Source organism: Sciurus carolinensis, chromosome 19 (assembly GCF_902686445.1).
Source record: "Sciurus carolinensis chromosome 19, mSciCar1.2, whole genome shotgun sequence".
Classification (NCBI taxonomy): Eukaryota; Metazoa; Chordata; class Mammalia; order Rodentia; family Sciuridae; genus Sciurus; species Sciurus carolinensis.
In genome coordinates, this window is record NC_062231.1 from 1,804,274 (window position 1) to 1,831,897 (window position 27,624).

The 27,624-nt window shown below is 60.8% G+C and overlaps 1 protein-coding gene across 1 annotated transcript in view; it reads right to left on the reverse strand.

Moving 5' to 3' along the window:
• Positions 1 to 14,323: 14,323 nt before the first annotated feature.
• Positions 14,324 to 27,624, reverse strand: part of Eefsec (eukaryotic elongation factor, selenocysteine-tRNA specific) — a 183,511-nt gene continuing 170,210 nt past the window's right edge. Inside the window, exon 7 of the mRNA XM_047535044.1 lies at positions 14,324 to 14,769. Coding sequence (XP_047391000.1) covers positions 14,582 to 14,769 — 188 coding nt within the window. The 3' untranslated portion in view covers positions 14,324 to 14,581. The remainder of the gene's footprint in view (positions 14,770 to 27,624) is intronic.

The window sequence follows — 27,624 nt, forward strand, 5'->3', positions numbered from 1 at the left end:
GGCCGGTGGCCCGGTGGCCCGGTGGCCCGGTGGCCTGGTGGCAGGCGGGGTACCTGGCAAGGAGCTGTGCCCACTGGCTCACCTCAGTTCTGACTCTTGGACACGGCGGGAACTTGCCCAGGGGACCACCTGGTGGGGCACTGGGGACGTCAGGGGACATTGGCCACACTGCGTGACCCCCAGGGACAATGTGCACCGAGCAAGACGGTGGACCTGTGTCCTGACACTGTCCCAAGACTGGACACAGGCAGGTGGACCTGCAGAGGTCCCAGCTGGGTGTCTGAGCACCAGGTCCCTCCCTCTGTGACGCCTTTATCCTCGCACCCCGGAAACACACGGTGGCATCCGCCTTGGACAAAGGGAAAAAGTATCCATGCATGACTGTCACCCTGTCATGATACCTTGTATCACCTCATTTTCTCCATCCATAAAACAGGGATGCCACAGGTCTCCAGGGGAAGATTCCATGAGGATCCCATGGAATCTCAGTACCTGATACTTAGTATCTCATCTGAGTACTTAGTTATTAGCACTTCGGGAGGATCAAATGGGGTCTCAGTGCCTAATAGTTAGTATTCCACCTGAGTATTCAGTACTTAGTACTTCATGAGGATTAAATGGGATCCTAGTACTTAATACTTAGCATTCCACAAGTATTGAGTACTTAGTACTCCATGAGGATCAAACAGGGTCTCAGTGCCTAGTACTTAGCATTCCACCTGAGTATTTAGTACTTTGTGCTTCATGAGGATCAAATGGGATCTGAGTGCCTAATACTTAGTATTCCACCTGAGTATTTGATACTCTGTGAGGGTCAAATGGGATCTCAGTGCCTGATACTTTGTATTCCACCTGAGCATTTAGTACTTAGTACTTTGTGAGGATTAAATAGGATTTCAGTACTTAATACTATTACTTCTGAGTATTTGGTGCTTAGTACTCCATGAGACTCAAACGGGATCTCAGTGCCTAGTACTTAGTATTCCATCTGAGTATTTAGTACTTAATACTTTGTGAGGATTAAATGGGATCATAGTACTTAATACTTAGTATTCCCTCTGAGCATTTGATACTTGATACTTCCATGAGGATCAAACGAGATCTCAGCACTTAGTAGTCCCTCTGAGTACTAGTACTTAGTATTTCCTGGGGATTAAATAGGCTGTCAGTGCTTAATTCTTAGTATCCATCTGAATATCTGGTAGTGAGTACTTCACAAGGATTAAATGGGATCTCAGGACTTAGTACTTAGACAAGCACTGCCCTAAGACAACACTTGCCCCGAGAAGAGCCAGGGATGTCATTTTTTTTTTTTTTAATTTCAAGAAGTCACGTGTTTAAAAAAGAAAAAGATAAGTGAGTCAATTTTCGTGCTTTATTTAACTCAGCATCACTTCAACATGACCTGGGTTGAACGTGATCCGTGAGCTCGGTCTTCGCCCCTCGATGTGTCCCGTAGCAGGTGATCTCAATCCGACTGGTCGCATTTCAGGGGCTCGGGAGGCGCCCGGGGACTTTCTCTCCCAAGGTCCTGACACGCGGCCCGGCAGCTCCTCTGGGAGGCGGGTGGGGCCCTGCACAGGGCGGAGTCACCGTGCACCCCCTTCCCGCCTCCTCTGCCCATGCCCTGAACTGTCCCGTGTCCCTGGATCCTGCGTGCCCGACACGGGTTCTCGCGGGGTCGCCCACATCCTGAGATCCGTGCGATCCGGTCGGACCCAGCGCTGCGCCCGGCACGTTGGATCCCAGGCCCGGGCAGCCCGGCCAAGTCCAGCGCTGGCTCCCGGGCGGCGGAGGCGCGGGCCGCTCCTGCCCTCTGTCGGCGGCCGGCGGCGGTGCAGCTCAGGCGCTGGCCACCCGGGGGACGACCCTGCACCTCTGGGCCACTCCAGCCACCGCCGCCCGGCCATTCCTCGCGCCTCATCCCCGCGATTCTTACTGCAGCAGGGCCTTCTGGATCTTACAGATGGGGGAAACAGAAGCTCAGAGAGGGCCAGGAACTTGCCCAGGGTCACACAGCACGACAGCGCAAAGGGATAGAACTAGGACAGAAACCCAAGCTTCTGAGGTCCCACCGGGTTTGAATTCCACCTCTGCTTCTCCTGTCCTGTGTCTTGAGACAGGTGACACCCTCACAGTGGCTCAGACATGACCCTTCCTGCTTAAGGCTGCTTTGAGAATTCAAGAGGAAATGTTCCTAGGGTTTGCACCATGTGCCTGTCACTCAGCAAATATGGAATAAATCTATCACTGAGTCACAACCTCATAAGGTGGCCTTTGCATTCTCTGGTTCCTGCTTGAAACGCTTTCCAGCTCCATCTTGGATTAGCTGGATCCTGGATCAGCCTAAATGCAAACTCATCCTGGATCAGGACTCTTTGATGCAGACGGTGATTTTTACTGTATTTACATAACTTTTTAAAAAGTCATAGCGTTGCAGATTCTCAGAGTTAAAGGGACAGGTCGAGGGGGCAACTGATATCAGGTCCCGACCAGAGTCCCCTTCTTCCCCAAAAAAGGTCATTTGCATGGTGGACCCTGAGTCAGAGACTGAACAATCTCTGTGAAAACAGGAGGTGAGGGAGGAAGGAGGGGGATGGGAGGGTGACCCCTGTCACTTGAGTCACACCGCTACACAGAAACAAAAATGGAGGACGGAGCCCAGAGACGTCCTGACTCTGAATCACATCCCCAGCCTTTTAAAAATTTTTATTTAGAGACAGGGTCTTGCTGAGTTGCTGAGGCTGGCCTCCAACTTTCGAGCCTCCTGCCTCAGCCTCCCAAGCCACTGGGACGACAGGCGTGTGCCACCGCGCCCGGCTAGACCATTCTTATACATGGAGTCCTACGATATATAATGTTTTATTTTGCCACAATATTTTCGAGGCTCGTGTGCAGAGCAGTATGTAGCAGTATTTCGTTTTAGGTTGTTCTCATGCTGTTGTCGAATAACGAATATTCCGTCATTTGAGGACAGCACATTTGCTTACCCATTTCTCAGCTGATAAACATCTGCTGATAAACACGGTCGCTTCTGCTTTTTGGCAGTAAGTCCCGGTTGACATTTTTAAGAAATACCCCAACTGCTGACCCAAGTGTCAGCTGTAGAGCATTGAGTGATCACCTGCTGTATGCCCCTTCTGATCTCCCCGTTACCCAGTGAGTCAGGTCCTAATATTAATTTCATTTTGCCAAGAAACAGAGAGGGTGAGACACCTGGTCCAGGCCTCATTGGATCCCAGGAGGATCCTTGTGTTGCTTGAAGCCAGGCTGCTGGGGGTGAGGTGGGGTCACATGATGGTGGCGGGGGCTGGTGGCTACAGGTGGGTCCAACGGGCACATGAGGACTCTTCAGGAAGGTTCTGGATGCTTGACACGCACCCCAGGCCTGCCCTTCCTGGGGGTGGGCAGAGCCATCTGAGGGAGTGGCCCTCCCAGCCTCCCTGGGTGCCCCTTGCCAGGGGACGGCTGTTTCAAGCTGCCCGCAGGGACCTGCCTGGACGCTGCCCAAGCGAGAATCCAGGAAACTTTGGACTCGTTATTGGTCAAAAGAATCAATGAACAACAAAGGCCAGAGCCCAGGACAGACAGGGACATTTCAAGGTCCACAGAATGCGGACAAGGTCCCCGGGTCTGAGGTGTGGCCGGCCCCTGCCCGTCGCTCTGGGCTTCTCTCCCAGAAAGCAGGAGTCCCTCCCCGAAAGCCCAGGGCCCCTGACGTTGCCACCTGGCCTCTGGCCTCCCTGGACCTGGGACCTCCTTCTGGCTCTGGGAGGCCAGGTCCCTACTGACGGGCCGGGAGCTCTTCCGAGACACCCAGGCGCTCCCGAGCTGGCCAATGAGTCCAGAGTCTCCTGACCACGTCCAGCCTGGCTCTCCCTGGCTGTTTGCGGTTCTGGCCAGTCAGGGTTGGGGCCTGAGAAGCCACGCTGGCTGCAGAGAGCCCCAGCCTGGCCCTGAACCTAGCGGGTCCAGGACCACGGGGACAGTCAGACCTGCGGGTCCAGAGCCGGGACCCACAGGACGTCTGACGGACAGCTCTGGCCCTGAGCCCCGGGTCTGGGCCTCCCTGAGGTTTCTGGCTCTTTCCATGGGCAGGGGGCATCTCGAGCCATCTACAGGGGACAGAGGCCCGGCTGCGAGGTGACCCACGACTCAGGACCGGCGACGTCCCTGGTCCTGGCCCCAGGCACCCAGGTGGGCCCGGGAGAGGTGGTCCCGTCTCAGGAGGGCGGCGTGGCCCCCGCGCTCCATAAACCTGTCCTCCTCCTGGGCCTGCCCGGGGTCAGCCAGAGGCCGCCTGCGGGAAACTTGGCGGCAGAGCCGTGGCGGGCGGCCCGGGTGGGGCTGGGACGGGACGGGAGGCCCGCTGGGTCTGTCCCTGCTCTCGGGGCCCCTCAGCGGGTGCAGAGCAGACAGGCCAGGTCCCTGCGTCTCCTGCAGGCCAGCTGTTCTCCCTGGTGGACGGTCAGGGCCCAGCCTCTGCTGTCCCCGCGGTTCCCTTGGCTGGTCACAAGGCTGTAGGAAGCCACCTGGGCTCCCGGGAGCCCTGGGCCTCTCTGGGGAATGCACGGCCCCTGTCCCCACAGGGCGCTGGCCCTCAAGAGGGGGCACCGGAATGTTCTCATGGATCTGTGGAGTCTCCCTGAGGAGGCCCACGGCGGGGAGCGAGTAGGGATCCGGCTGGGGTATCAGACTAAGCAGGGAACTAGCCGTCATCCCTACTGGGGACTTTTTATTGGGGGATCCCAGTGATTGAACCCAGGGCTGCTTAACCCCTGAGCCACCTCCCCAGCCCTTTTTCTATTTTATTTACAGACAGGGTCTCACTGAGTTGCTCAGGGCCTTGCTAAGTGGCTGAGGCTGGCCTCCACCTTGCGATCCTCCTGCCTCAGCCTCCCGAGCTGCTGGGATGACAGGCTGCACCACCGTGCCTGGCTTCTTGAGGCCGTGCAGGGTCAGGGCCTCACCCTTCTTGCTGGAAGGACATGGGGTCTCCTCTGGCTTGGACCACCACCCAGCAGCTGGGGTCTCCCAGCTGAGAGGGGCAGAGCTGGGGACGTCGAGTGGCAGCCGCCAGAGGACAGACAGTCCTGGGGGCCCCTCCAGGCCGTGCCCCTGGGCTGGGCTGGGGTGGCCTGTCCTCCGTTCCGACCCACCGCCCCTTTGCAGATTCATCTTTACTTCCGTCTTGGAAGAAAACCCTCACTCTGCGTGGAGACGATCCTCGTGGTCCAGGGGAATCGGTCATGGCCTTCGATGGGTTGGTCTCGGCCAATCAGGGCTCGGGCCTCCTGTGACTCGTCTGCTCTCCCTTCCTGCGCCTGTCCCCATCTTCCCCTCCGCGTGTCCCCGTCCCTCCCGCCCTGTCTTCCCCCGTCCTCTCTCTGAGTCTCCCCAGCCAGGACGGGGCTCAGGGATGGACCCTGGATCCACAGACCACCTGGGGGCTGCTTGGACCCCGGGCCTCCTCCCATACCTGCCGCTGGTCCCCAAAACTGCAGCCTGGAGAGACGGGGACTGGGGCGGGATCAGGGTGGCCCCCGAGAAGGCCTCCCCCACACCCTCGGGACTGGTCAGACCTGGTCTTAGGAAAGGGGTCCCAGCGGCTGAGAACCAGGCGATGACGGTGTCTCTTCTCTGCGTGTCGCAGAACTGCTTCCTTATCATGGATGATTTATCATAATGGAATTTCTTTGAAGGAAACGAAGGATTCACGCTGAGGCTGGAGTGCCCTTCACCCACCACGGCCCTAGAAGGGACCAGAAGGGACTCTTAACCGCAGCGCCCGCAATGCGACTGGAGCGCATCCTTGAACGCTTTTCTCTGTGAGGTTGAATGGACATACCGCAGCCCAGCACCAGCCCGGGTCTGCTGGGCAGGGTTCCCTTCAAAGGGAGAATGCGTCGTTCTGGGCGCGTCCTTTTGGGACGTCTCGATTGCTCGCCTGTGTTCTGGAAGAATCCACGGAGCGCGGGGGAGTTGTTGTTTTTACGTCACTCTGTGGTCACACACTGTCCTTTGGGGACACACACTGTCCTCTACTACTGGGGAACGTGTTTCCTTTCCATTTTGGACTGAGTGGCCCCCCGCCATCCCTGTCCCTCCTCTTCATGCACATTCTTGAGAGCCTGTGCTCACGGGGCGTGTGCAGTTTTGATGGGACAGATGTAGCGGCCTCCCCACCAGAAGCTGTCCAATCTTTTTGTCTTTTTTGGGTACCGGGGATCGAACCCAGGGGTGCTTCACCCCTGAGCCACATCCCCAGCCCCTTTTACTTTTTATTTAGAGACAGGGTCTTGCTGTGTTGCTTAGGGCCTTGCTAAGTTGCTGAGCTGGCCTCTACCTTGCGATCCTCCTGTCTCAGCCTCCCAAGCTGCTGGGATGACAGGTATGCACCACGGTGCCTGGTCACAATGGCCAGGCAGGCCATTAATAGCCTCAAGTGAGAGTTACAATCGCCCCACCTCACCAACACTTGATGTCATCAGACTCTCAAGGCATTACTAGTTAGCTCAATGGCTTCCTTCCCTTTCCTTTCTTTCTTCTCCCCCTCCCTCCCTCCTTCCCTTCTTTCTTTTCTTTTTTGTTATGCTGGGGATTGAACCCAGAGTCTTCCTCATAATAGGACTTTTCCACTGAGCTACATCCCCAGCCCCTTTTATTTTGAGATAGGTTCTTACTCAATTCCCGAGGCTGGCCTCTAACTTCTGATCCTCCTGCCTTGGCCTCCTCAGTAGCTGCGATCACAGGTGTGCACCACTGCACTGGGTCAAAGTGGCCCTTCCTGGTTGCTTTAACTTTGTGAGGATGAGGACCGGGACTGCTGGGGACATGGTAGGAGAGGGCTATGTGTTGTCCCTGATCTTGGGGAGATGACATGGAGGGACTCAGAGGTCAGGGGTGGAGAGCAGAGGCTCAGAGGCCAGGAAGGGATGGCAATGACTACCTTACAGCCCTGACAGTCTGTGCTTGCATCTCATTTCAAATCATGGCAGCTGTGAGGCAGCAGCCATGGGAACCCATTTTTCGGAAGAGGAGACTGAGGTCCAGGTGGAGCCCTTGGGCTTCTAGATCTTGCTCGAGCCCAGGCATGAGGCCTACGACGCACGGCCCCACATGTGGCCCCGTGGACACGGCTCACGTGTGACCGGCTCCGTGGACACAGGGCGTGAGACTTGCTCACAGCTCTGCCACCAGGGAGTCAGCCAATGCCGACAGCCCAGGGCTACGACTCCGCCTCACGCGCACACGGGTCTGTGCAGTCACCCGAGGGGACCTGCACTCGCTTCGCCTGCCTGGGGCACGGGAGGGGGTGAGGGGTGGGGACAGGGGCCCGTCCCAGGGGAGCCTCGGGCTCTGTTGCCTTTTCTTCCGACCCAAGGACCCCGATCTTGGACAGTCACCTCCCCCGTGATCCTAGGAGGTCCCCTGCCCTTCCACTGAGTCCTGGGGACCAATTCCCATCTACTGTGGCCCAAGCAGCCTGCATTGGTCAAGGGGCCACCCCTGGTCAATGCAGCCTCCTGACGGTGCCACGTGCACTTATGAAGCCCCTACTGTATGCAGGGCCTACCCTGGATGCACGGCACTGCGGGGACCCGGGGACATCTGCTTCCAGGAGCTGGTGTTCTGTCGGGAGAGCCCCGTGACACTGGAGTCACCTGGCTGTCCCAGGGGAGGCCAGGCAGCCAGAGGCGAGGTCGGGTGGAGGCGTGGCAGACACAGTGGCCGTCCTCAGGAGGGGCCCGTGCGGTGCCCGGTGTCGGGATGGTGGTGGGGCCACCGAGCGATGTCCCCAGAGCCTCCCGCTCGTCTCCTCCGCCCCCTCCAGGGCGCCCCCACTTCCGCCCAGCCTGCGCCCTCTCCGGGCCTACAGGGTGACTTGTGGCCTCCTGTGACCTTCCCGGATGACCCTCACGCTGGAGGGTCTCCAGGCTCTTCCCCTGGACGGGGGCGTCCCCAGTGAGGGGAGCAGAGGGCGAGTGTATCTGGGGACAGACAGGCGGCCCAGGGACCTGCCGCTGGGATGAGGACCCTGAAGTATGGGGACTGAGGTGTTAGGGGTGCACCTGGGCCCATGCGTCGGGGTTCAGGCGGTGGGTCGCAAAACGGAAACCGACTCCGCCAGCAGCGACGGGAAGTACCGCCTCTCTGTCAGGAAGGTGGAGTTCAGGCACAGCTGGATCCAGGGCTCGGAGCCGGTCCCTCCTTCTCTCACTGCAAACGTTGCTCTTCTGTGCTATAGAATTTTGCTCCCTTCATGGTGACAAGGCAGCCTGAGCCCCGACTGGGGCTGCAAAGTCACCAGTGGCTGGCAAACCCCACTCTTGGTCACTTTCAGCTGGGTCCCCACAGGGCCTGACCACACACCTGTGAGAGCGCAAGGAAGAAGGCTGTGCGACCTTGGACGCCTCGCTTGGCCTCTCTGGGCCTCAGCTGTGAAACAGTGAGGATTCTCAGTTCCCAGGGTGTGTGGAAGGTTCCACGAGCAACATGTGGGGCTCACCCTGCTTCAGGCCTGTCACATGTAAGTTGGGGCTCCCCGCACCCCCACTCGGTATTGGTACCCACTCCCCAAGATCCTCTCTCCCTGGCTGGCTGCTCGTTCTTTGGGGGATAAGCTCAGCGTGGACTCTGAGCAGCGATGGATGGGTGAGGAGGGACTCCAGGCAGGGATCCAGCAAAAGCAAAGGAAAGATCTAGAACACCAGGGAGGAGGTGGCGAGGGCTGGTGTTGGGCAGCCGTGGTGGGGACAGGCGGCCCGTGCCCGGCCTGTGGTCCCGTATGGCGGAGGGCTGGGTGGGCCCCGCGCAGAGCCAGCAGACTCCGAGCCTCCACCCGAGACGTGGGCCCCTGGCTGGGCCTCTGGCCACCTTCCGGCCACCGGGAGATGCTTGTCTGTTTGATCAGCGCCGCCCCGTGACTGACGACCGCCTCTGGTTATGGGCGGCCCACCCAGCTGGCTGTCCATGGGCGGGTCTGTCCCCATGGCCTCTGGGCAGCACTGACCTTTGGGCTACCCGGGACCAGACCACCCTCTGGGAAGGTGGCGGGGACGCAGTGTGGGGTGGGACCTCGTGGGTGGGGGTGGAGGCGGAGCCCGAGAGATCCACTGCTGATCAGGAGGCAGCAGCTGCGCCTGGCGCCCCAACACCCGCCCGCCTCCTGGGGTGTCCCTGCTTCTGCAGGGAGGCCGCCCACTTGGCTCCCCGTGGGAGTCTCCGGTGACATCCCAGGGGACCCACATGTCCTTGTGAGCCCTGTGCCCGGCTCCCCAGCCCCTAAGCCTTGCCTGTGACCCCCTTCTGTTCCCCACGGTTACACGGACTCCCCGGCCTCGACGCTCGTATGTGTCAAAGACTTCTCTGCAGCCCAGACTTCTCTCCCCAGCTCCAGGCCTGAGACACGGCTGTCCAGGGACAGGCCTCTCACGCCGAGTTTCCAAGAGATTCAGAGCTTTGGAGTCAAGAATTCCATAACCAGCCAGGTTCGGGAGGCTGAGGCAGGAGGATTGCAAAGTGGAGGCCAGCCTCAGCAAAAGTGAGACCCTGAGCAACTCAGCGAGACCCTGTCTCTAAATAAAATAGAAAAGGGCTGGGGAGGTGGCTCAGTTTTAAAAGTCCCTCTGGGGTGGGGTCCCCAACAGATCCACGGGGGTCACTTGGGGTAATGGGTGGAGATGCTGCTGGTGGTGCTGTTGGTAAGGGTGGAGGCCACGGTGTTGATCTTAGTGACGGAGGTGACGGGGTGAGGTGGTGGCAGTGAGCGTGGGAGTCTTGCCTGGGTGGTGACCTGGCAGGGATAAGGTGGGGTCAGGATCTGGCCTCAGCCCCAGCGTTGGAGCCCTTGGGAAATCTGGGCGTCCAAGGTCTCTCCCTGGGGCTGAGGGGGCCATGCCTGGCTTGTCCCCTCCTGCCTTAAAAAAGAGTTGTTTGGTCCCAGGGATTGAACCCAGGGTTGCTTACCCACTGAGCCACCTCCCCAGCCATTTTTATATTTTATTTAGAGACAGGGTCTTGCTGAGTTGCTCAGGGCCTCGCTAAGTGGCTGAGGCTGGCCTCCAACTCTCGATCCTCCTGCCTCAGCCTCCCCAGCCACTGGGATTCCAGGTGTGCGCCAGCAGGCCCGGCTCTTGGGGCGTCTTCTGCTGTGGCACCTTCACTTGTGGGGCTGACCCACAAGACCACGGTGAGGAAGAGGACGTGGCCCCAGGGTGGGGTCCCCTTGGGGGCCGGCCCAGGCAGGAGAGCCGGAGGCTGGGGTGTCCCTTGGAAGTGTGAGGCCGGTGTTGGGCCTCGCCTCGCCCCGGCCCCCGTCAGCCTGGGCTCCCTGCGGCCTTTATCTGGGGCCCCAGCCGTGGCTGTGGGAAGTGACGGTCTCTTCAGGGCGTGATACCGGGGTGGGGGCAGCGCGGTGGGTGGAGCAACACCTCGCTGTGGGCACACGGGAGGCCTGGGAGGCGGGCACGTGACCTCTGACCTGCTGACCCGGATGGAGCAGGTGGGCAGAGACGTGAGATCCAGAAGGTTCTCTGCTGGCCTCCGTCACCCGGGAGGCCACCATCAAGGTGGAAGGTCTCCCTCTGGGCCTCCTCCCGATCGATCCCGTCTCTCAGGTCCACCCCGCAATGTGGACTCCCCAACCCTCACCCCCAAGATTCCTCTCCTCGCAGGCTGCAGGCTGGACTTGCCCTCCCTGGGCTGCCCCATCTCGTCTGTCCCCACCTCTCCTGGGGTCTCCCAACTCCCATGGCCTCCCTTCTCTGCTGGGGTGGGGGGTCCTCTGGTCTCCAGGGCTGGCATCGAGCTCCTTCAGGAGACCAGAAGTTGCTCCTGAAATCACATCCTAGCTGGGTGCAGTGGCGCACGCCTGTCATCCCAGTGACTTGGGAGGCTGAGGCAGGAGGATCGCAAGGTGGAGGCCAGCCTCAACAACTTAGCAAAGTCCTGAGCAACTTAGCAAGACCCTGTCTCTAAATAAAATATAAATAGAGCTGGGGAGGTGATTTAGTGGTTGAGTGCCCCTGAGTTCAATCTCTGGTAGCCTGTCCCCCTAAAAAGAAATCACATCTTGTCGAGGCTTCCTGGCCTCTGCCCTTTGTGGGGCTCACAAGCCCCCCTGCTCTGGGATCCCCTCCCTGCCAGCCACGCAGCCCCCATGACTGGTAAGAGGAACGACCCCCAAGCTCCTATCCCAGCATCCCCGGCTGCTCCTGTCCCCAACAGCCAAACCTGGCGCGGGCTGAGCTAATTAAAGGTCCAGCTGTTATCAGCCCAACGCTAATTACCCTTTTTAATCAGAGGCTCCCGAGGAGCAGCGGTGGGTGGGAGGACGGAGAGCCCGAACCTCATCCCTACGCAGGCAGCCAGGCTCCCTGACAAGCGCCCACTATCCGCCAGCATGCTGCGAACTCCTAGTCCATCTTCAAAACCTTACCCAGAGGGTCCCTGGGCAGGAGGCCTCCCCTCACCCAAGTTAGGGCCACAGAGGACAGAGAAGGCTGAAGTCGGAGCTGGGAGGCTGTGAGCTCTGAAAGGCCACCTGGAAATGCCACATTTCCCTGCGCAGGCTGCCTAGGCAGAGGAGGCTGGGGAGGCCAGAGGCCTGGATCACCCTGAGGTTCTTATTTGGGGGAGGGGGCAGATACCGGGGACTGAACCCAGGGTGCTTCACCCCTGAGCCACGTCCCCAGCCCTGTTTATATTTTATTTAGAGACAGGGTCTCGCTGAGTTGCTCAGGGCCTCGCTAAGTGGCTGAGGCTGGCCTCCACCTTGCCATCCTCCTGCCTCAGCCTCCCGAGCCGCTGGGATGTCAGGCGTGCACGGCTGTGTCTTAGACCACCTGGCTGAGGATGGCGAGTCCCACTTCTTTGGTTCTGGAGAACATGCCACTGACCCGCGTGTCCTGGATGCCCCTGCGGTGGGGGGGGTCCCACCTCCTTCTCCAGCCCATTCCCACGCGGACCCTCCAGAGACACATGCTAAAGAAAAGTCTTCCCTGGGCACACGCGGGGTGCAGAGAGCAGCGCTGTCCAGAGATCCACGCACGCAGGGACACAGAGACGCCGGGCAGGAGCCTGGGAGAACAGAAGCCACCCGTGTCCTGCCCGGGGCCCAGGGCTCCGGGAGTAGGAGACGTTATCTATCAAAAATATATTAACCCCGAAGCCTGTTTCCATCCGTCTCCATCAGGGACATTTGCAGATAAGCCTTATCTCCTGCTGGTGCATTAGCCCTGGGGGGTCCTGCCAATCACCGCCCACCTGTGACCTCACTCCCTGGGGGCGGGCAGACGCGCGGCCCCTTCACCCACAGCAGCCCCAAGGGCGGCTCTCTGCTGAGGCCCTTCCCGGGCATGGGGAGCACCAGGTTCCAACCTCAGCTCTCGGTAGGACACTGAGGCTCGTCCGCTGTCCCCAGGCCACCCCGTGGTTGTGAGCTCCCCGGGGGACAGGCCCGTCCCACCCTCCCACCCTGGCTGGGCTGCACCTTCTAGGGCTGCGTGTCCTGGTCCGACCCTGCTAATGGGTCAGGCTGAGAGGTCTCCCCGGGGGACACTGGCGGGCTGGTCTCTTCTCTTCCATGGCCGCCATGGGTACCGCTGGACTCCGCTCTTTCCCGGTTTCTTTTTTTGTTCCCAGGGATTGAACCCAGGGATGCTTCACCCCTGAGCCACCTCCCCAGCCCTTTTTATATTTTATTTAGAGACAGGGTCTCGCTGAGTTGCTCAGGACCTCACACTAATGTTGAGGCTGGCCTCCAACTTGCCATCCTCCTGCCTCAGCCTCCCCAGTGGCTTGGATTACAGGCGTGCGCCGTTGGGCCCGGCTTTTCCTGGGGTCTTGAGGCCTGGAGTCCAGTAGGTTGTGGGGATGTGGAGAAATGGCTGGTTGGGGCGGTGCCAGGTTTGGGGTGCACTGGGTCACCTCCCCGTGGGGAGACGTTTGCTGGCCAGCTCCCAGGCCGCAGGGAAGCCGATGGCCAGCACGGTGCCAGGTAAGTGCCCGGTCCTTAGGGCCCCCCAGGGAGTGGCGGTTTGTCCCCTTTAATAACGGGGACCCTGGGGCACAGGTGAGGGACTCGTCCAAGGTCACACCTGTGCAGGACGAGGCCTCGGCTGACCTGCAGGGATGCTGGGGGGCAGGGGAGCCAGGCGCATGCCCCTGGTCAGGAGGGGTGCGCTCTGACTGGGGGGAGCCGGGCGGCTCCAGGCGGAGCCCTCGCACAGGGTGATGGGGACGGTGTCACTGGACAGTCCCAGGGGCGGGGCTCCAGCCTCCCAAGGCGCTCGGGTAGGGCAGCCTGGGGAGGTGGCGCTTGGTCGCCTGGATCAACCCTGACCTGAACTCCTCCCCTGAGCCTCACCAACCAGTGTCCACAGCAGAGTGGCCTCAGGGAGGTGGCAGGAGCTTTCTGGTCGGACAGTCCGCAGGCTGGGGTGGGGCTCAAAAGGGAGAGGCTGAGGGGCCAGCAGGAGATGTCACTGTGACCCTGGAGGCGCCCCTGTAGGTGGCAGCAGTGGGGTTCCGAGGAGTTGGGGGGCCCGAGGAGACCATCCTGACCCCTGGGGCCACACGGGTGCCACAGCCAGGAGCTGGCCCTGGGCCTGGCCCCCCTGCCCGGGCTGCCCAGCGCGGTCCCTGGCCGGCCTCAGCTGAGCGGCGGCCGTGTCGCTGGTGTATTTAATTAGGGGCCTCCTGGCGGCCCAGCCATGCGCTGGGACGGCGTGTCCTGTCCCCCGCCCGCAGCTCCGGGGCTTAGCGGCCGAGTCATCTGATCGCAACCTGCCCTGCTAATATTTTTAATGTCATTTTTGAGAATTAAGCATAATGCGCCGATTACCGGGATAAGAGGGAGGCGGCTGCGTCCGTCTGGGCCTCCGAGAGGGAGGCGGCGACATCTGTCCACCCCGAGCGTCTCGGGAGCCTCGATGCCCCACCCCAGTTGCCCCAGGTCACACCCTTTGCTGAGTCCCCATGGCTACGGCTGCGGGTGGGTGGCCGTGGGTTCCGGGCTCCTGCGTCCTGGGCCGGTCAGAGGGGTCCACAGCCAGCGGTCACCGTCCCTGCCTTTTCTGGCACCAGGGATTGAACCCAGGGGCGCCTCCCCACCGACCCTGTCGCCAGCCCTTTCTCTGTTTTATTTGGAGACAGGGTCTCGCTGAGTTGCTAAGTGGCTGAGGCTGGCCTCCACCTTGCGATCCTCCTGCCCCAGCCTCCAAGACATTCTTGATACTCCCCTCTGAACAGAGCCGGGCGGGGTGGGGACACTCCGTGAAATCGCACAGACAGACAGACAGACAGCAGAGAGGGCTGGGGCCATGCCATGTTTATTTACAGCCTCCAGGTGGCCCAGGCAGGGGCAGCCTGGCAGGCGGCGGCTCTCTGGCCGAGGCCCTTTCCTAGCCAGGCCTGGTGGCTGCCCCAGACCAGCAGCTGCAGGAATGGGCGACAGCCCTCCAGGTCCCCCAGCCCCCGGTCCCCGCTTCTCCCCAGGGCTGGGCAGTGGCCCTGCAGGGCGGAGGCACGTCTGGTGGAGTATTTGGCACTGCAGCCAGTGGGCCCGTCCCCGGGTCCCTCAGGGCGACTGGACCATGCGCTTGTGGGTGTCGAAGACGTAGCGCTTGAAGGACAGGCTCAGCGTCACGTGCTGCGGGGGCTCCGGCCGCTCCGTCCCCTCCTCCTGCCGGGCCGCCTCCCCGCGGCCCCGGCCACGCTTCTTGAGGGCCGGCGCCAGGATCCTCTTGGACTCGGGGCTCAGGCCACCTGCAAGGCACGGGTGAGACCGTCACACTGCCACACTCCGAGTGCCACCTGAGGCCCACGCGGCCACCAGGAGCCCCGCGACCTCGGGCCATCCCCCGCCCTGGCCCACACGGCTGGCCCGCCTGGTCTGGAGCTCCATGTGGCTCCCACCTGGTCCCTGGTCCCAGGTCTGCCTCCGCCTTCTAGCACAGGTGGGCTGAGCCCGCTGGCCGAGTCCCGCCATGGGAGTGTCCCCAGGGAAGGTGTTCTTGTTGGCTTTTGTACCAGGGATGGAACCCAGGGGTGCTTAGCCACTGAGCCACATCCCAGCCCTTTTTATATTTTACTGAGAGACAGGGTCTCGCTGAGTTGCTCAGGGCCTCACTAAGTGGCTGAGGCTGGCCTCCACCTTGCGATCCTCCTGCCTCAGCCTCCCTATTTGTTGCAATGACAGGCGTGCACCACCGTGCCTGGTTAGAGGGACGATTCTAGCCTCCCACCCTGTCCTCCACCAGAACTGTCTGGAGCTGTTTGTATAAAACTGTTGCTGAAACACCCTGTGTCCCACCTGGAATAATGGACCTCGAGGATGCTAATTTCCTGTTTGGGACCATCCTGAGGGAAGGGGGTTTCTGGCCCCCTTAACAGCCAAAAGCAAAGTTTCTGTGAGGAATGGGCTTGGTGGGTTACCCCTGACACAACGATGGGGTCAGTGGTCAGGGGTCAAAGATCAGGCATGAGAGGCCCCTGCTCTCCTGGCGGTGAATAAGAATAGACATAGTGAAGCAATGGGCCCCAATCAAGGTCTTATTCAAAGGCAGAGGCCACGTCAGGGGAAAGAAGAGTGAGCAGCACCAAGGCCTGTTTCATGTGTAAGAGACCATGAGGCCGGCCAGGCTCAGTGGCCCACGCCTGTCATCCCAGCAGCTTGGGAGGCTGAGGCAGGAGGATGGCAAGGTGGAGGCCAGCCTCAGCCACTTAGCGAGGCCCTGAGCAACTCAGTGAGACCCTGTCTCTAAATAAAATATTAAAAGGGCTGGGGAGGTGGCTCAGTGGTCAGGCGCCTCTGGGCTCAGTCCCTGGAACGGCCCCGGGGCGCCTGGGTGGGCACGTCTGCGGTCGCTAAGGGACAGCCTGCTCCACCACACAGGGCCCGGCTTCCTCGGGCAGGTGGAGGCTTTGGGTGCCCGCTGCAGAGGTGGCGCTGCACTTGTCCCCAGGGAAGCGGGCGCACGGTGGCCGAGGCGCCGGCCCTGGTGCCAGCAGGTCTGAGCTGGAGACAGGCGCGGCCCAATCTGCGGCCCATCTCGCGCGGCTCCCGTTACACGGCGACACTCCTGCCCCGTGGCTGGCGCTGGCGACTCGTGCCATCTGATCACCGTCCTGAGACGGCGGGACGCGGTCTGCCTGCTCTCCGCCCAGGCCGGGAGCCCGCAGGAGAGCTGTGTCACTGTGGCCGGTGACGCGGGGACCGCTTCCCGGGAGCCTTTCTTTCCTAGCCAAGTGACAGCGGGGGGGTGACGTCCCCGGGAGGGAGTCGGGGCTGCTCCCCGCCAGGCTCAGGCAGGGCCTGGGACTTCCCCCTGGGGACCTGGAGGACCAGGGGACCCAGGGGACACAGGGTGCAGACAGGGCCCGGCAAGGAGGCTCCGGGGACCAGGGCCACTCAGGGCAGCAGGCCAGCAGGGACGCGGCCACACGGGTCCCCGGGGCGACGGCTGCTTCCGTGTCCCAGGGCAGGCGTCTCTGAGGGGGACGCTGGGCCCAGGCCAGGCACAGGGACCGGCCAGGGTCACGGCGGGCTGGCATCCGCAGGCACGGGGACCTGAGTGTCCCTCAGAGGTTGTCACTAACTTGGGCTCAGGGACCCTTGAGGCCCGGGAAGCTGGCTTTGCTCTTGCCACGTCCGCTGCCCCTTCTCCTCGCTGCCCCGGGGCCTTTGCTTTTCCCGATTCGCCACCTCGGCACATCCGCTCCCGTCCAAAGACCCCGTTCACCTCCTTCAAGTCACTGTCCCAACGTCACCTGAAGGTCACCAGGGGCACCTTCACGACCACCCTGTAGGCACGTCCCCCTGCCCCTGCCCTGTTCTTTCCTCTGGCTCTTCTCGTTTCTCATTTGGTGTGTGTCATCTGTCCCCACTGAGAGGACAAGTCCGACCACGGGTGGCTCTCTGTCTCTTCGCTGCAGGGACGTCACATCTAGAACACTCTGGTCCTCAGACAATATGCTCTTCTTTTTTGATGCCAGGGATTGAACCCAGGGGCACGTGACCACGGAGCCGCCTCCCCAGCCCTTTCCATATTTTATTTAGGGACAGGGTCTCGCTGAGTTGCTCAGGGTCTCACCAAGTGGCTGAGGCTGGCCTCCAACTCTCAATCCTCCTACCTCAGCCTCCAGAGTTGCTGGGATGACAGGCATGTGCCACCACAGCTGGCAAGAAGTGGGCAGACCTCTGTGGTTTTCCAAGACCCCAGAGAGAAGGTTTTTCAAAAAGAGCCTGGGAGCCAAGCTCTCAATGGTGACAGCAAGAACTGGGAAATCCACTCCACAAATGTGGTTCCAATAAGCCGTGTGAGATGAGGCCAGATCTGTGCGGGTAGATGTCCCCCAGCGTGGAGGAGCTTACTCCTTAATGTGTCACCAGGAACTGGGACGCGCAAGGCCTGGACACTCGCCTGAGGCGGTCTGATCCCACCCGGCGGGCACTTGGCGCAGTTAACACAGAGGTTCCAACACCAAAGGGCGACACTCAGGACGGAACCAGGGCCCATTTTCTCCTGCACAATGATGTTCTGTAAGATTAAACGCCATGCCTGATCAACGCCGTGAGTCACACAAAGAAAGGCTTGGGATGTTAAAAAACACGTAGCGATCTGGGGCTGGTGTGTAGCTCAGTGGCAGCACTTCCCTGCTGTGTGGGGCCCTGGGTCCATCTCCAGCTCTGCACAAACAAACAGCATTAAAAAAATCCAGCAGCCGAAATATCCAGGAGAACTGGACACGCTGGCGCACGCCTGTCATCCCAGCGGCTCAGGAGGCTGAGGCAGGAGGATCACAAGTTGGAGGCCAGCCTCAGCCACTGAGCGAGGTTCTAAGCAGCTCAGCGAGAACCTGTCTCTAAAAAAAATATAAAAAGGGCTGGGGGTGGGGCTCAGTGGTTAGCACCCCTGGATCAACCCCTGGTCTCCCCTCCAATTAAAAAAAAAAATCCAGGAGTTTCGCTACAGCTCCGGGTGGCAGAGAACAGACGGGAAGGTGGCCGGGGTCAGGCATGAGTCACAAGCACTGGTTTCCATTCCTTCTACTTTTCTGTATTTCTCGAGGTTCTGTGGGGCTCTGGGGCTCGGGGACCGATGTGGAGTCCTGTGCTCAGTTCTGAGCCCAGGGAAGGTGCAGCCGCGACCTGGCTGCAGCCACACTCTGCAGACCACGGGGAACAGGTGCGTCCCCGGGACCCGGAGGTGCTCAGTGCCAGCGGGTGGGCAGCTCAGCCGCGTGTCTGGCCCCTGGCCTGCATCTACTACCCTCGTTCTGCCTGAAGGACGGTGCCCCGGGGCCAGGCGGGGGTCCCCAGGGAACTGACGTTCATGGCGCCTGGCCCTGTGGTTGTCCCACTCCTTGGTTTACACCCAAAGGGCTTAAAATCCAGAGACTGAAATATCCAGAAGAACTGGGTGCACTACAGTGACGCAGCCGCATCCATGTTTAGAGCAGCTCAATTCACAGAAGCTAAGCTGTGGAACCAACCTAGGTGCCTTCAACAGAGGAATGGATCAAGAAAACGTGGGACATACACACAATGGAATATTACTCAGCCATGAAAATTAATGAAATGATGGCATTTGCTGGTAAATGGATGGAGCTGGAGACTGTCACGTGAAGTGAGATGAGCCAATCCCAAAACACCAAAGGTAGAAGGTTCTCTCTGATGTGCGGATGAGGGAGGAGAAGAGAAGTTCTCTGGATGAGACAAAGGGGGATGAAGGGGAGGGAGGGGGATGGGCATGGGAAAGACAGTGGAATGGATGGGACAGAACTTTCCTGTTCACATATGGACACAGGACCAGGGAAACTCCACGTCACGTCCCACAAGGATGGGGTGTCACACTGCATGTGTGTGTGACAGGTCAGAGTGCACGCGGCTGTCACGGACAGCTAAGAAGGACACGTAAAAAAAAAAAAAAGAAGACCATAGCAACTGCAAGCTGTAGGACCAGGAACTGACCCTCCCACCTCTCAGGTCCCCAGCCACGGCCACCCTATGGCTACCCCTGCAGGCCACCTGTCTGCTACAGGTTTGCCGCAGGCTGGCGTGGACGCTCCAGGCTCACTTATACTAGCAGGAGAGTGTCTACCCGTCCCTGCAGGTCAGGTCCGCTATCCACCTCCGTCAGTCCCCTGCCTCCGCCCCACGGAGCCAAGTGGCTCCTTGGAGCAGGCAGCTCTCTCTGGAACGTTCTTCCCGCCTTCTCCACCAGCGTCCCTTCTCTGGCCCAGGAACGCAGTCCCTGGGGATCTCTGTGCCCCGCTGGGGTTGTGACGGATCCTGTGGCTCCCGAGTGGGCTCCGTCCCCAGGACCACGTGCAGCCTGGCGAAGGGATGCTCAGGGAGGTCCCCAAGCTGAGGACGGTGTCCACCGGACGTGGATGGGCAGGGGCAGCCGCGAGGGGACAGAAGTGCCCACCTGGCCCCGGGCGTGGGGTCCCCGGGCTCTGCAGGCGGCCACCTCTTCCCAGGCTCGGGATGGCTAGCGCCCTGGGCCCAGTCCCTCCCTCTCCAGCCCAGCCCTGGACGCAGGGTGAGGTGGGCGGGCTGCCGTGACCCTGGGGTGACACTGCAACCCGCGGCTTCCCCGGGGACACTCTCCCAGGGCCAGGGTGGCCTTTCTCACCGAGGGCCAGCCCCACACAAAGGCCCGCTGGGCGGGAGGCTGCGGCCCTGGCTGGGGCTGGACGGGAAGAGGGGCTTCCGGGCGGGTGGGCGGCCGGCACCCCAGTGGGAACTGCACCCTGTGAGCAGCCGGGTCACCGGGCACTTCCTGTGCTGTCAGGGCGGCGGTGACAGGGCAGGGACAGGGCGGAGAGCCGGGGCTGCAGCAGGGGTCCTCGGGGGTCACGTGCCTGTGGGCTGCTGGCTGGGCCCAGGGCGGGTGGCCCAGAATGTGGCCAGAACAGGGCAGCAGGCACTTGGGGACAGTCAGCCACGCTGGCAGTTGCGTCCCCCACCGAGGGGCCGCTGTGGACATCCTGGTCTTGCCGGTGACCAGCCGCGGTGCATGCTGGGTGCATAACTGGCCGCGGTGAGGCTGGGCTCCGGAGGACAAGCAGAGGGGAGGAAGGCTCAGTGACCCCAACCTGCTCCTGACCCAGCTGGGGGGTCCGAGCCTTTTTTTGGGGACCAGGGGTTGAACCCTGAGCCACGTCCCCAGCCCTCTTTATGTTTTATTTAGAGACAGGGCCTTGCTAAGTTCTGAGACTGGCCTCCACCTTGCGATCCTCCTGCCTCAGCCTCCCAAGCTGCTGAAATGACAAGCGTGCATTACCACGCCCGGTTTCCAGGAGGGGGACAGAGAGGCCAAGAGGAGGGGGCTTCATGGGCCACCTAGAGTCACCCAGGTGGGCGGGAAGTCACCAGGGTCCTTCCGGGCCTCTCTGAACTCCTCCTGGAGGGAGCACGGCAGCTCGGGAGCCGCTGCCTTGGCTGTCCCTGTCCTGGTCCTCGCTGGCGGGTGTGGGCGGCTCCCCAGGTCCCCTCCCCGTCCCTCCTGCTATGGATCCCGTATGTAAACAGAGATGCAATTTGCTTTAAAAAGATAAGGCGATTACGGTTTTATCAGACCTATTCTCCACTGTCCCTGGAACAAAAGGAATCAGCGAGGCGGGCGGCGGGCCTCGCGCTCCTCCCGAGGCGCGGTGGCTCGCGCGCCCCTTTGATGGCAGGAAGCGGAGGCAGGGCGCCCGCACCCCCGGTTTGATGTCCCCGAGTCGTCTAATTCCTCCTTTAATTTCTATTAAGCTTCTTAGCGGCAACGATGGATTCTTCAAATACAAAAAAGGGCCCTTTGCAGGAGACTTTCCCACCCCGGCAAATTGAAATCACAATGCGGAGCTTGGAGACGGGGTGCGTGGGGAGGAAAGCGGGTGCGCCCGGCGATGTTTGCTTTCTTTTTTTTTTTTTAAGCAAAAACAAAAGTGTTCTGGGCCAGGCAGGCAGCAGCGGGCTCTGGAGAGCGGCTCGGGCTGCGTTCGTAGAGGGCAGGGTGGCCTCCAAGGAGCGACGTCTGTGACCCCTAAATTTTTTTGTGGGGGTGCCGAGGATCGAACTTAGGGGCACTCGATCCCTGAGCCACATCCCCAGCCATTTTTCTATTTTATTTAGAGGTAGGGTCTCGCTGAGTTGCTTAGGGCCTCGCTAAGGTGCTGAGGCTGGCCTCCAACTTGTGGTCCTCCTGCCTCAGCCTCCCTAGTTGCTGGAATGACTGGCGAGCACCACCATGCCCAACTATGTGGTCTGTAATTTTGAGTCCTCCTGTGACTAGCCTGGACTAGCTGGCCCTAGGAGGGACAGCTGGTGGCGGCTGGCCAGGACTCGGATCACCTGAGCACAAGCAAAGGCCAGCTGCACGCTGTCACCTGCCTGGAAGGGGGTCATGCCACCCTGGGGCACCCAGGATCCCGCTCGCTCCGGGAAGCCCAGGCCTGCTGGGCACCCGGCAAAGGGCCCAGAGAGGGTCGCCTGGAGGGCCCCCCGCAGCCGGCAGGGCTGGATGTGGCTCCCTACGCGGCTCTCCACTCACCCGCCCACAGTGCTGCTGCCAAAGATCCTTCTAGAACAAACGCCGGCTCATCCTCCCGGTTGGGCGGCTCCTGAAGACACCTGGCCACCCAGACAGGGTCCCGACGCCCAGGGGCCCTGAGACGCGCCCTCGCTGCCTCGCCGGGGTGGTGGCACCTGCCCCCCGAGCGTCCTCCTCCTGGCGTCTCGTCCGCCCTCCCTCGGGCCCCGTGTCCCCAGGGACGGCATGGTGGCCTGCAGCCGCCAGCAGCACTAAGTGGCCCCGGTCCCCGGGCTGTGTGGCCACAGGCGGGCCAGCCCTGGGTGGACCCTCTCTGGGCGACTCCCTCCTGTGGGCGCCACAGTCTGGGGTCACCCTGCCCCCGACACAGCGCGGCTTCCCCAGTGTCCCCATCAGGGCCCGTGACGCCCGCCAGCCCTGCAGCCAGGCCAGGGCACGCGGCGGGGCAGGAGGCGGGGGCAGGCCTGGCCTGCTGCTCCCTGGGGACACAGCGGTGGGGACAGCACCCCATGCAGGGTGGCCCCAGCCGTCCTGGGGACAGCGGGGAGGTGGCAGGAGGCGGTGTCCCCGAGACTCCCAGGGACGAGGCCTCTGGACGTGTCCCCAGGACCCCGCTGGGCCTCTCTCCCGTGACGTCACCCTTCCGCCACCAACGCGCACGCGCACAGACAGACAGATGGAGAGAACGACCCTGGAGCCAGGGACCCACCCTGCCCCGCGGAGGAGCACCAGCCGGTCTCCATGGCCACCAAGGACCCCAGTGACGGTCACAGTGAACGTCACCACGACGTGACCAAGCGCCAGGAGCCGTTCAAAGTGCTCCTGCGGCCGGGGAGTGCCAGTCACATAGCGGGAACTGGCCCAGAGACGCTCAGTAACTTGCCCGAGGACACACAGCAAGGACGCAGAGGGTCTGAGCTCACAGGTCCCCGAGGTCACGGCCTTGGGCCTCCTGAGAGTTGACTGATCCCGACTCTCAGCGTCTGCGACTCCCCGACGGCCGTGCGGGGCTGTCGCCTGGGGACGTGCGCGCGGCTCCCTTTCTCTAAGGACGGGATCTGCGGGCGCGCAGGCTGCAACGTGCCGGGCAGCGTGTCCCCAGGGCTTCCTGGGACTCCCTGGGCCTCGAGCCGCTGTGCAGGGCAGGCCGCCCTCTCCAATGGGCAGCAGGGACCCTGGGACAGAGACGTGCGCCCACCCGCCCGGGGCCCGCGTGCTCCCTGAAGCCCGCGTCTGCAGCCGGAGGGACAGGGAAGGGGACGGGGATAGAGGCCGCCTCTGCCCGCATGACGGCCAGCCCGAGCTGGCCACTGACGTGCCAGGCCTCATGCAGACGGACGGACGGACACTTGCCTGTGGAGGAAGGAGCCTGCCCAGAGCCCAGGGGCCACCAGCCAGCCTCAGTGACCGCGGAGGAATGTGGCGGGCGGGGCCGCGGGGGGCAGGAGGGGCGGCGGGTGCTGGCGGTGCTGGCGGGGCCGGGCCCTGTCCTCACAGGGGAAGGGACACCGGGCTGTGACCTGGCCCTGACCTCTGGCTTCCTGCTCAGTCCAGACGAGGGGCCACGGGAGTCAGAGCGGCCTGGCTCCGGCTCCCAGGAGCACGTCAAGAGCAGCCATCTCAGTGGCCCGGCAGGTCTGGCCTCAGATGACAGCCGAGGGTACCTGCCTCCCTCCTCAGGGTTGTCCCAACTCTGCTGGGGACAGGGCCCTGGACGAGGAGAGGCACTGCCATGATGCACAGGTCTTTGAAGTGCCCACAACCAGCTGGGCATGAGGCACACGCCTATCATCCCAGTGGCTGGGGAGGCTGAGGAAGGAGGATCGCAAGTTGGAGGCCAGCCTCTGCCACTTAGCAAACCCCGAGCAACTCAGCGAGACCCTGTCTCTAAATAAAATGTAAAAGGGCTGGGATGTGGTTAACATCCCTGGGTTCAGTCCCTGGTACCCAAACAAACAAAAACCTGCCCGAGACCCCCATGAGGTCAGCCTAGCCGGAGTCCCAGCCACAGGGAGAGTACAGGGGCCTAGCGGGGAAAGGGGGTGTCCCCAGGTCACTCAGCTAGTGAGTGACAGCGCCAGGCTGGACGCCGGGAAAGGTCCAGTGGAAGGTACGTGTTCTCTGGACGGGTGGCCGTGGGCAGGGACACCAGGCCAGAGTGGGCCTCAGCCGGGCCGCGGCTCCCTGGTTCGGCCTCACGCACATGCTGGAAGCTTCCGTCCGCTTAGCTGTGGCCGGGCCGAGGCGCCTGAGCTCCCGACGCTGTGGCCGCGGCACAGGGGACCCGGGCCTGGCTGTGGACAGACGCTGTCAGGGTGGAGGCCACAGATGCCCGCGGCGGGCAGAATGGAGAGTGGCTCTGTCACCCGCTTTCCTTTGTCCTTGTGTCCAGAGCCCAGAGGCTGCTCCGGCCTCAGCGCAGGGCCGTGGAGACACAGCCAGGGACCCTCCCGGGCTGCTCCCCTGGGGGCCGCAAGTCGCCCCCACACCAAGCCAAGCCGTGGCCAGAGGCAGCCCTGGGGGTCGCCGCGGAGGGGCCGGCTTGGTGGCCTCTGGGACGGCATTGTCCCCACCACCGAGGGAGCTGAATGTTAATGCCCCCAACGCTCCTTTCCCCAAATGTGTCCCCTCTTTAACGGCAGTTAATCTCCAATTAAAATACCTAGAGCAGAAACTAAGATAACTGGTTTAAAAGGTAGGGCTTATTGACAATAAAAGTCTTCTTCATATTGCTTTTCTCTAAAAAAAAATCTCCACATATTAAAAATGTCATTTTTATGAGTTGGGGAAAAAAAAAAAAAAACCCATCCAGGATAATGAGGGCGAACAAAGGCTCGGGAGCTGTCATTTCCCCGGGCCCGTGTGTGGCCGCCTGATTACTGTATCAGCCCTGCTTCCAGAGCACAGGGAGAGGCGGCGGCGGGTGACGGAGCAGGCCTCCTCTCTGGCTGGCAGGGGAGCCAGGGGTGGCACACGGCTGGTCCCGAAAGCTGCGTTTTTTAAAATTTATTTATTTTGGTACCAGGAACTGAACCCACTGAGTCACATCCCTAGCCCTGTTTTGTATTTTATGAAGTGGCTGAGGCTGGCCTCCAACTTGTGATCCTCCTGCCTCAGCCTCCCGAGTTGCTGGGATGACAGGCCTAAGTGGCAGATTTTGACAGTTTATTCTCCCTGTCATGCATGGGCTGAGGCCCAGGGTGAGCAGAGTCTCAGGGGGCTGGAAGCTAGGCTCCCTGTGTCCCCGCTAAAGCCCTTCAGAGACAGGTCCCAGGCGTGGCCTGTGACTCCAAGGGTGAGGGAGGCTGGGTGCACACGGGAGGCCCACCCACGAGGATCTCCAGCACCCTGACCCTGCCAACCAAGGGTCCACCTTCCCAGGCTGGCTGCACCTGACTGCACGCAACATGTCCTGTCTGCCTGCTGGCCTAGTCCTCAGCCATGTGACTCAGCGTAGGGCCTGGGAGAGCAGGTAACCGTAGTGACCATGTCCTCCTCTGTCACCTGCCCCTCGGCACCTGCTTCTCTCTGCTCCTGTCTCACTGAGCCACCTCCCCAGCCCTTTTTCTATTTTATTTAGAGACAGGGTCTCCCTGAGTTGCTTAAGGCCTTGCTAAGTGGCAGAGGCTGGCCTCCACCTTGCCATCCTCCTGCCTCAGCCTCCCAAGCTGCCGGGATGACAGACGTGACATGTCAACTGTCAGATGCTGATGACGGATGTGGGAGGGACTCTCCTTCACACATTGGGCAAGATGCAGAGCCAAGGCCCCCAGCGTGGACTGCAAGGCCGGGTGTCACACAGGACGGTGGCCCTGCAGGACCCATGGGAGGGTGGACTGTGGTGGCTGCTGGGGGAGGGGCAGATTCTGGCCAAGGCTCCTGCAGAGGGGCCGGGCCTGCAGCCCGGATGTGCGGCGCCTCTGATCCCAAGGACGCCCGCTCTGACCTGCCCCGTGTCAGGACAGCACGCGAGGACCTCCCTCCCTTGGGTGCCCAGCCGAGCTGACCCACGACACTGGACAACAGCGCCCGCCTCCACTTCAGCCCCTTCAAACTACAGGAGAGAAGGATCAGGGGGTCCTGGAGGCCCTGGGCAAAGGCGGGTGTGCAGCCTCCCTGGCTCAGGCTGGCGGCTGGCCTCACCTCCCGCCTCCCCAGGGGCTGGCGCAGAAGCTTCCGGGGCCCCTGAGCGAAAGTGCCCGAGGCCAGACACACGTGCTTCCTGGGGAGGCCTCCGGCCATGGGGCGCCAAGGACACTGGGGTGGCGGCTGCATCTCCACCGGGCACAGAGCAGGGGACGCGTCCTGCGGGGCACTTGGGCCAGGCCTCGCGTGGGGGGCGAAGAAAGCTAAGCTCGCTCTTCAGGTGTCGGTGGGTCCCCTGAATGGTTCGGTGCGTTCGCGACATCACCGAAACACGCCAGTCACGTGATCAATGACACGTCACGCACGTCAGCCTATTAAAGAGCTCGTTCTTGATTATTTCTACGAACCGATTCTACTACTGATTCAATATCCTACATTAAATAATTCAACATTTAAAATGCCATTTAAATATGCTTAATTACATAATCAAACAATACGATGATGGATGATGTCATTGATAATATAATTATATTGTTAAATATATTTGATCATATCAGAGGTTATATATCAATCCCATATAATACTCATAATTAAGTAATATATTAACATCTTATTAATATATATTAATAAAATAACAGGCTTCGTTAAATATATTCAAAGCATCATCTACATAACTCATCATTTATAATTAACATAATCACTCATATGATCATATATATAATATATAATGGTGTAATTTATATACATAATGTATGATTACATATTAAATTATATATATTACAGACATAATATGTAATTGTGTAATTCATATCATTTGATCTATGATCACATGGTTCATGTAATCCATATAATTTATATAATTAGCAATACAGTCATCAGATGAGACATAATTGATAATAGTGCATATGATCATATTAAATAGTTCAATAGTATCTCAAGTGCGCTAGATCATCTACGTGACCGTCACTCACGTGCACACATCGGTGTCACTGATCATTAAACCGACCTCTGGTCCTAGTGCGGCTGGTGCGCCCTGAGCGCCCCTCACCTGCAAGCGGCTCTGTGACCGTCTGAGCTCCTGTTCAGACGCCGCCAGGCCACGTGCCCAGGCCGCCCTCCTGGGCTTGGCACAGCCTCTCCGTCCCCTCTGCCCAGTGGGCACCACGCTGACTCTGGTGGCAGCTCTGTGACACATGTTGCCTCCCGCTTGGTGCCTGAAGGGGCCTCGCCCACGCTGGCTTTGTCCCTGGTGGCCCGGTGGAGCCGGGATGGCTCTCCAGGGGCCTCTGGGCCCCACGCCTGCAGACTGGTCATGTGGAGGCACAGCCTTCGCCTCCCAGCCTCCCCTGTGGGCCACGGTGGCCGCCTGCCTGGTGGCCCTTCATGCGACTGGCCCACGGTGGCCACCCCGGGAGAACAACGCAGACCGTGAGGACCAGCCAGTGCGCAGGCGCCTCGGCCACGTGGATGGGGGCATCTCAGCCAGGCTGCCGACCCCACCCAGCGGAGGCCGGGGACGGCGGGGCTGTGCCAAGGGCCCAGGGACAGCCGCTCCAGCGGGAGACAGGGTGCAGAGATTGGGTGACATTCTTGTCCCCACTGTGCCTACCCATTCCCCATCTAAGTACCCGCCAGGGTGGGGGACAAGGGACGCAGCCTTGGCCTCCTGTGGGGAAGGTTCTCCCCACCCCCAACCAGCTGACTTGTTCCTCAAGTAGCACCCCGAGTCCTCTGCCCTCTCCTGGTCCCCTGAGCCCTGGGACGGCTCTGGAGGGCTCAACCTAGGACAAGGCACAGGGAGCAGGTCAGGCAGTTCCTACCCGGAAAGAAAAATGAAAGTCAGGCCGGGCACGGTGGTGCATGCTCTCATGCCAGCTGCTTGGGAGGCTGAGGCAGGAGGATCACAAGGTGGAGGCCAGCCTCAGCAATTTAGCAAGACCTTGTCTCAAAATACAAAATAAAAAGGGCTGGGGATGGAGCTCGTGGTAAG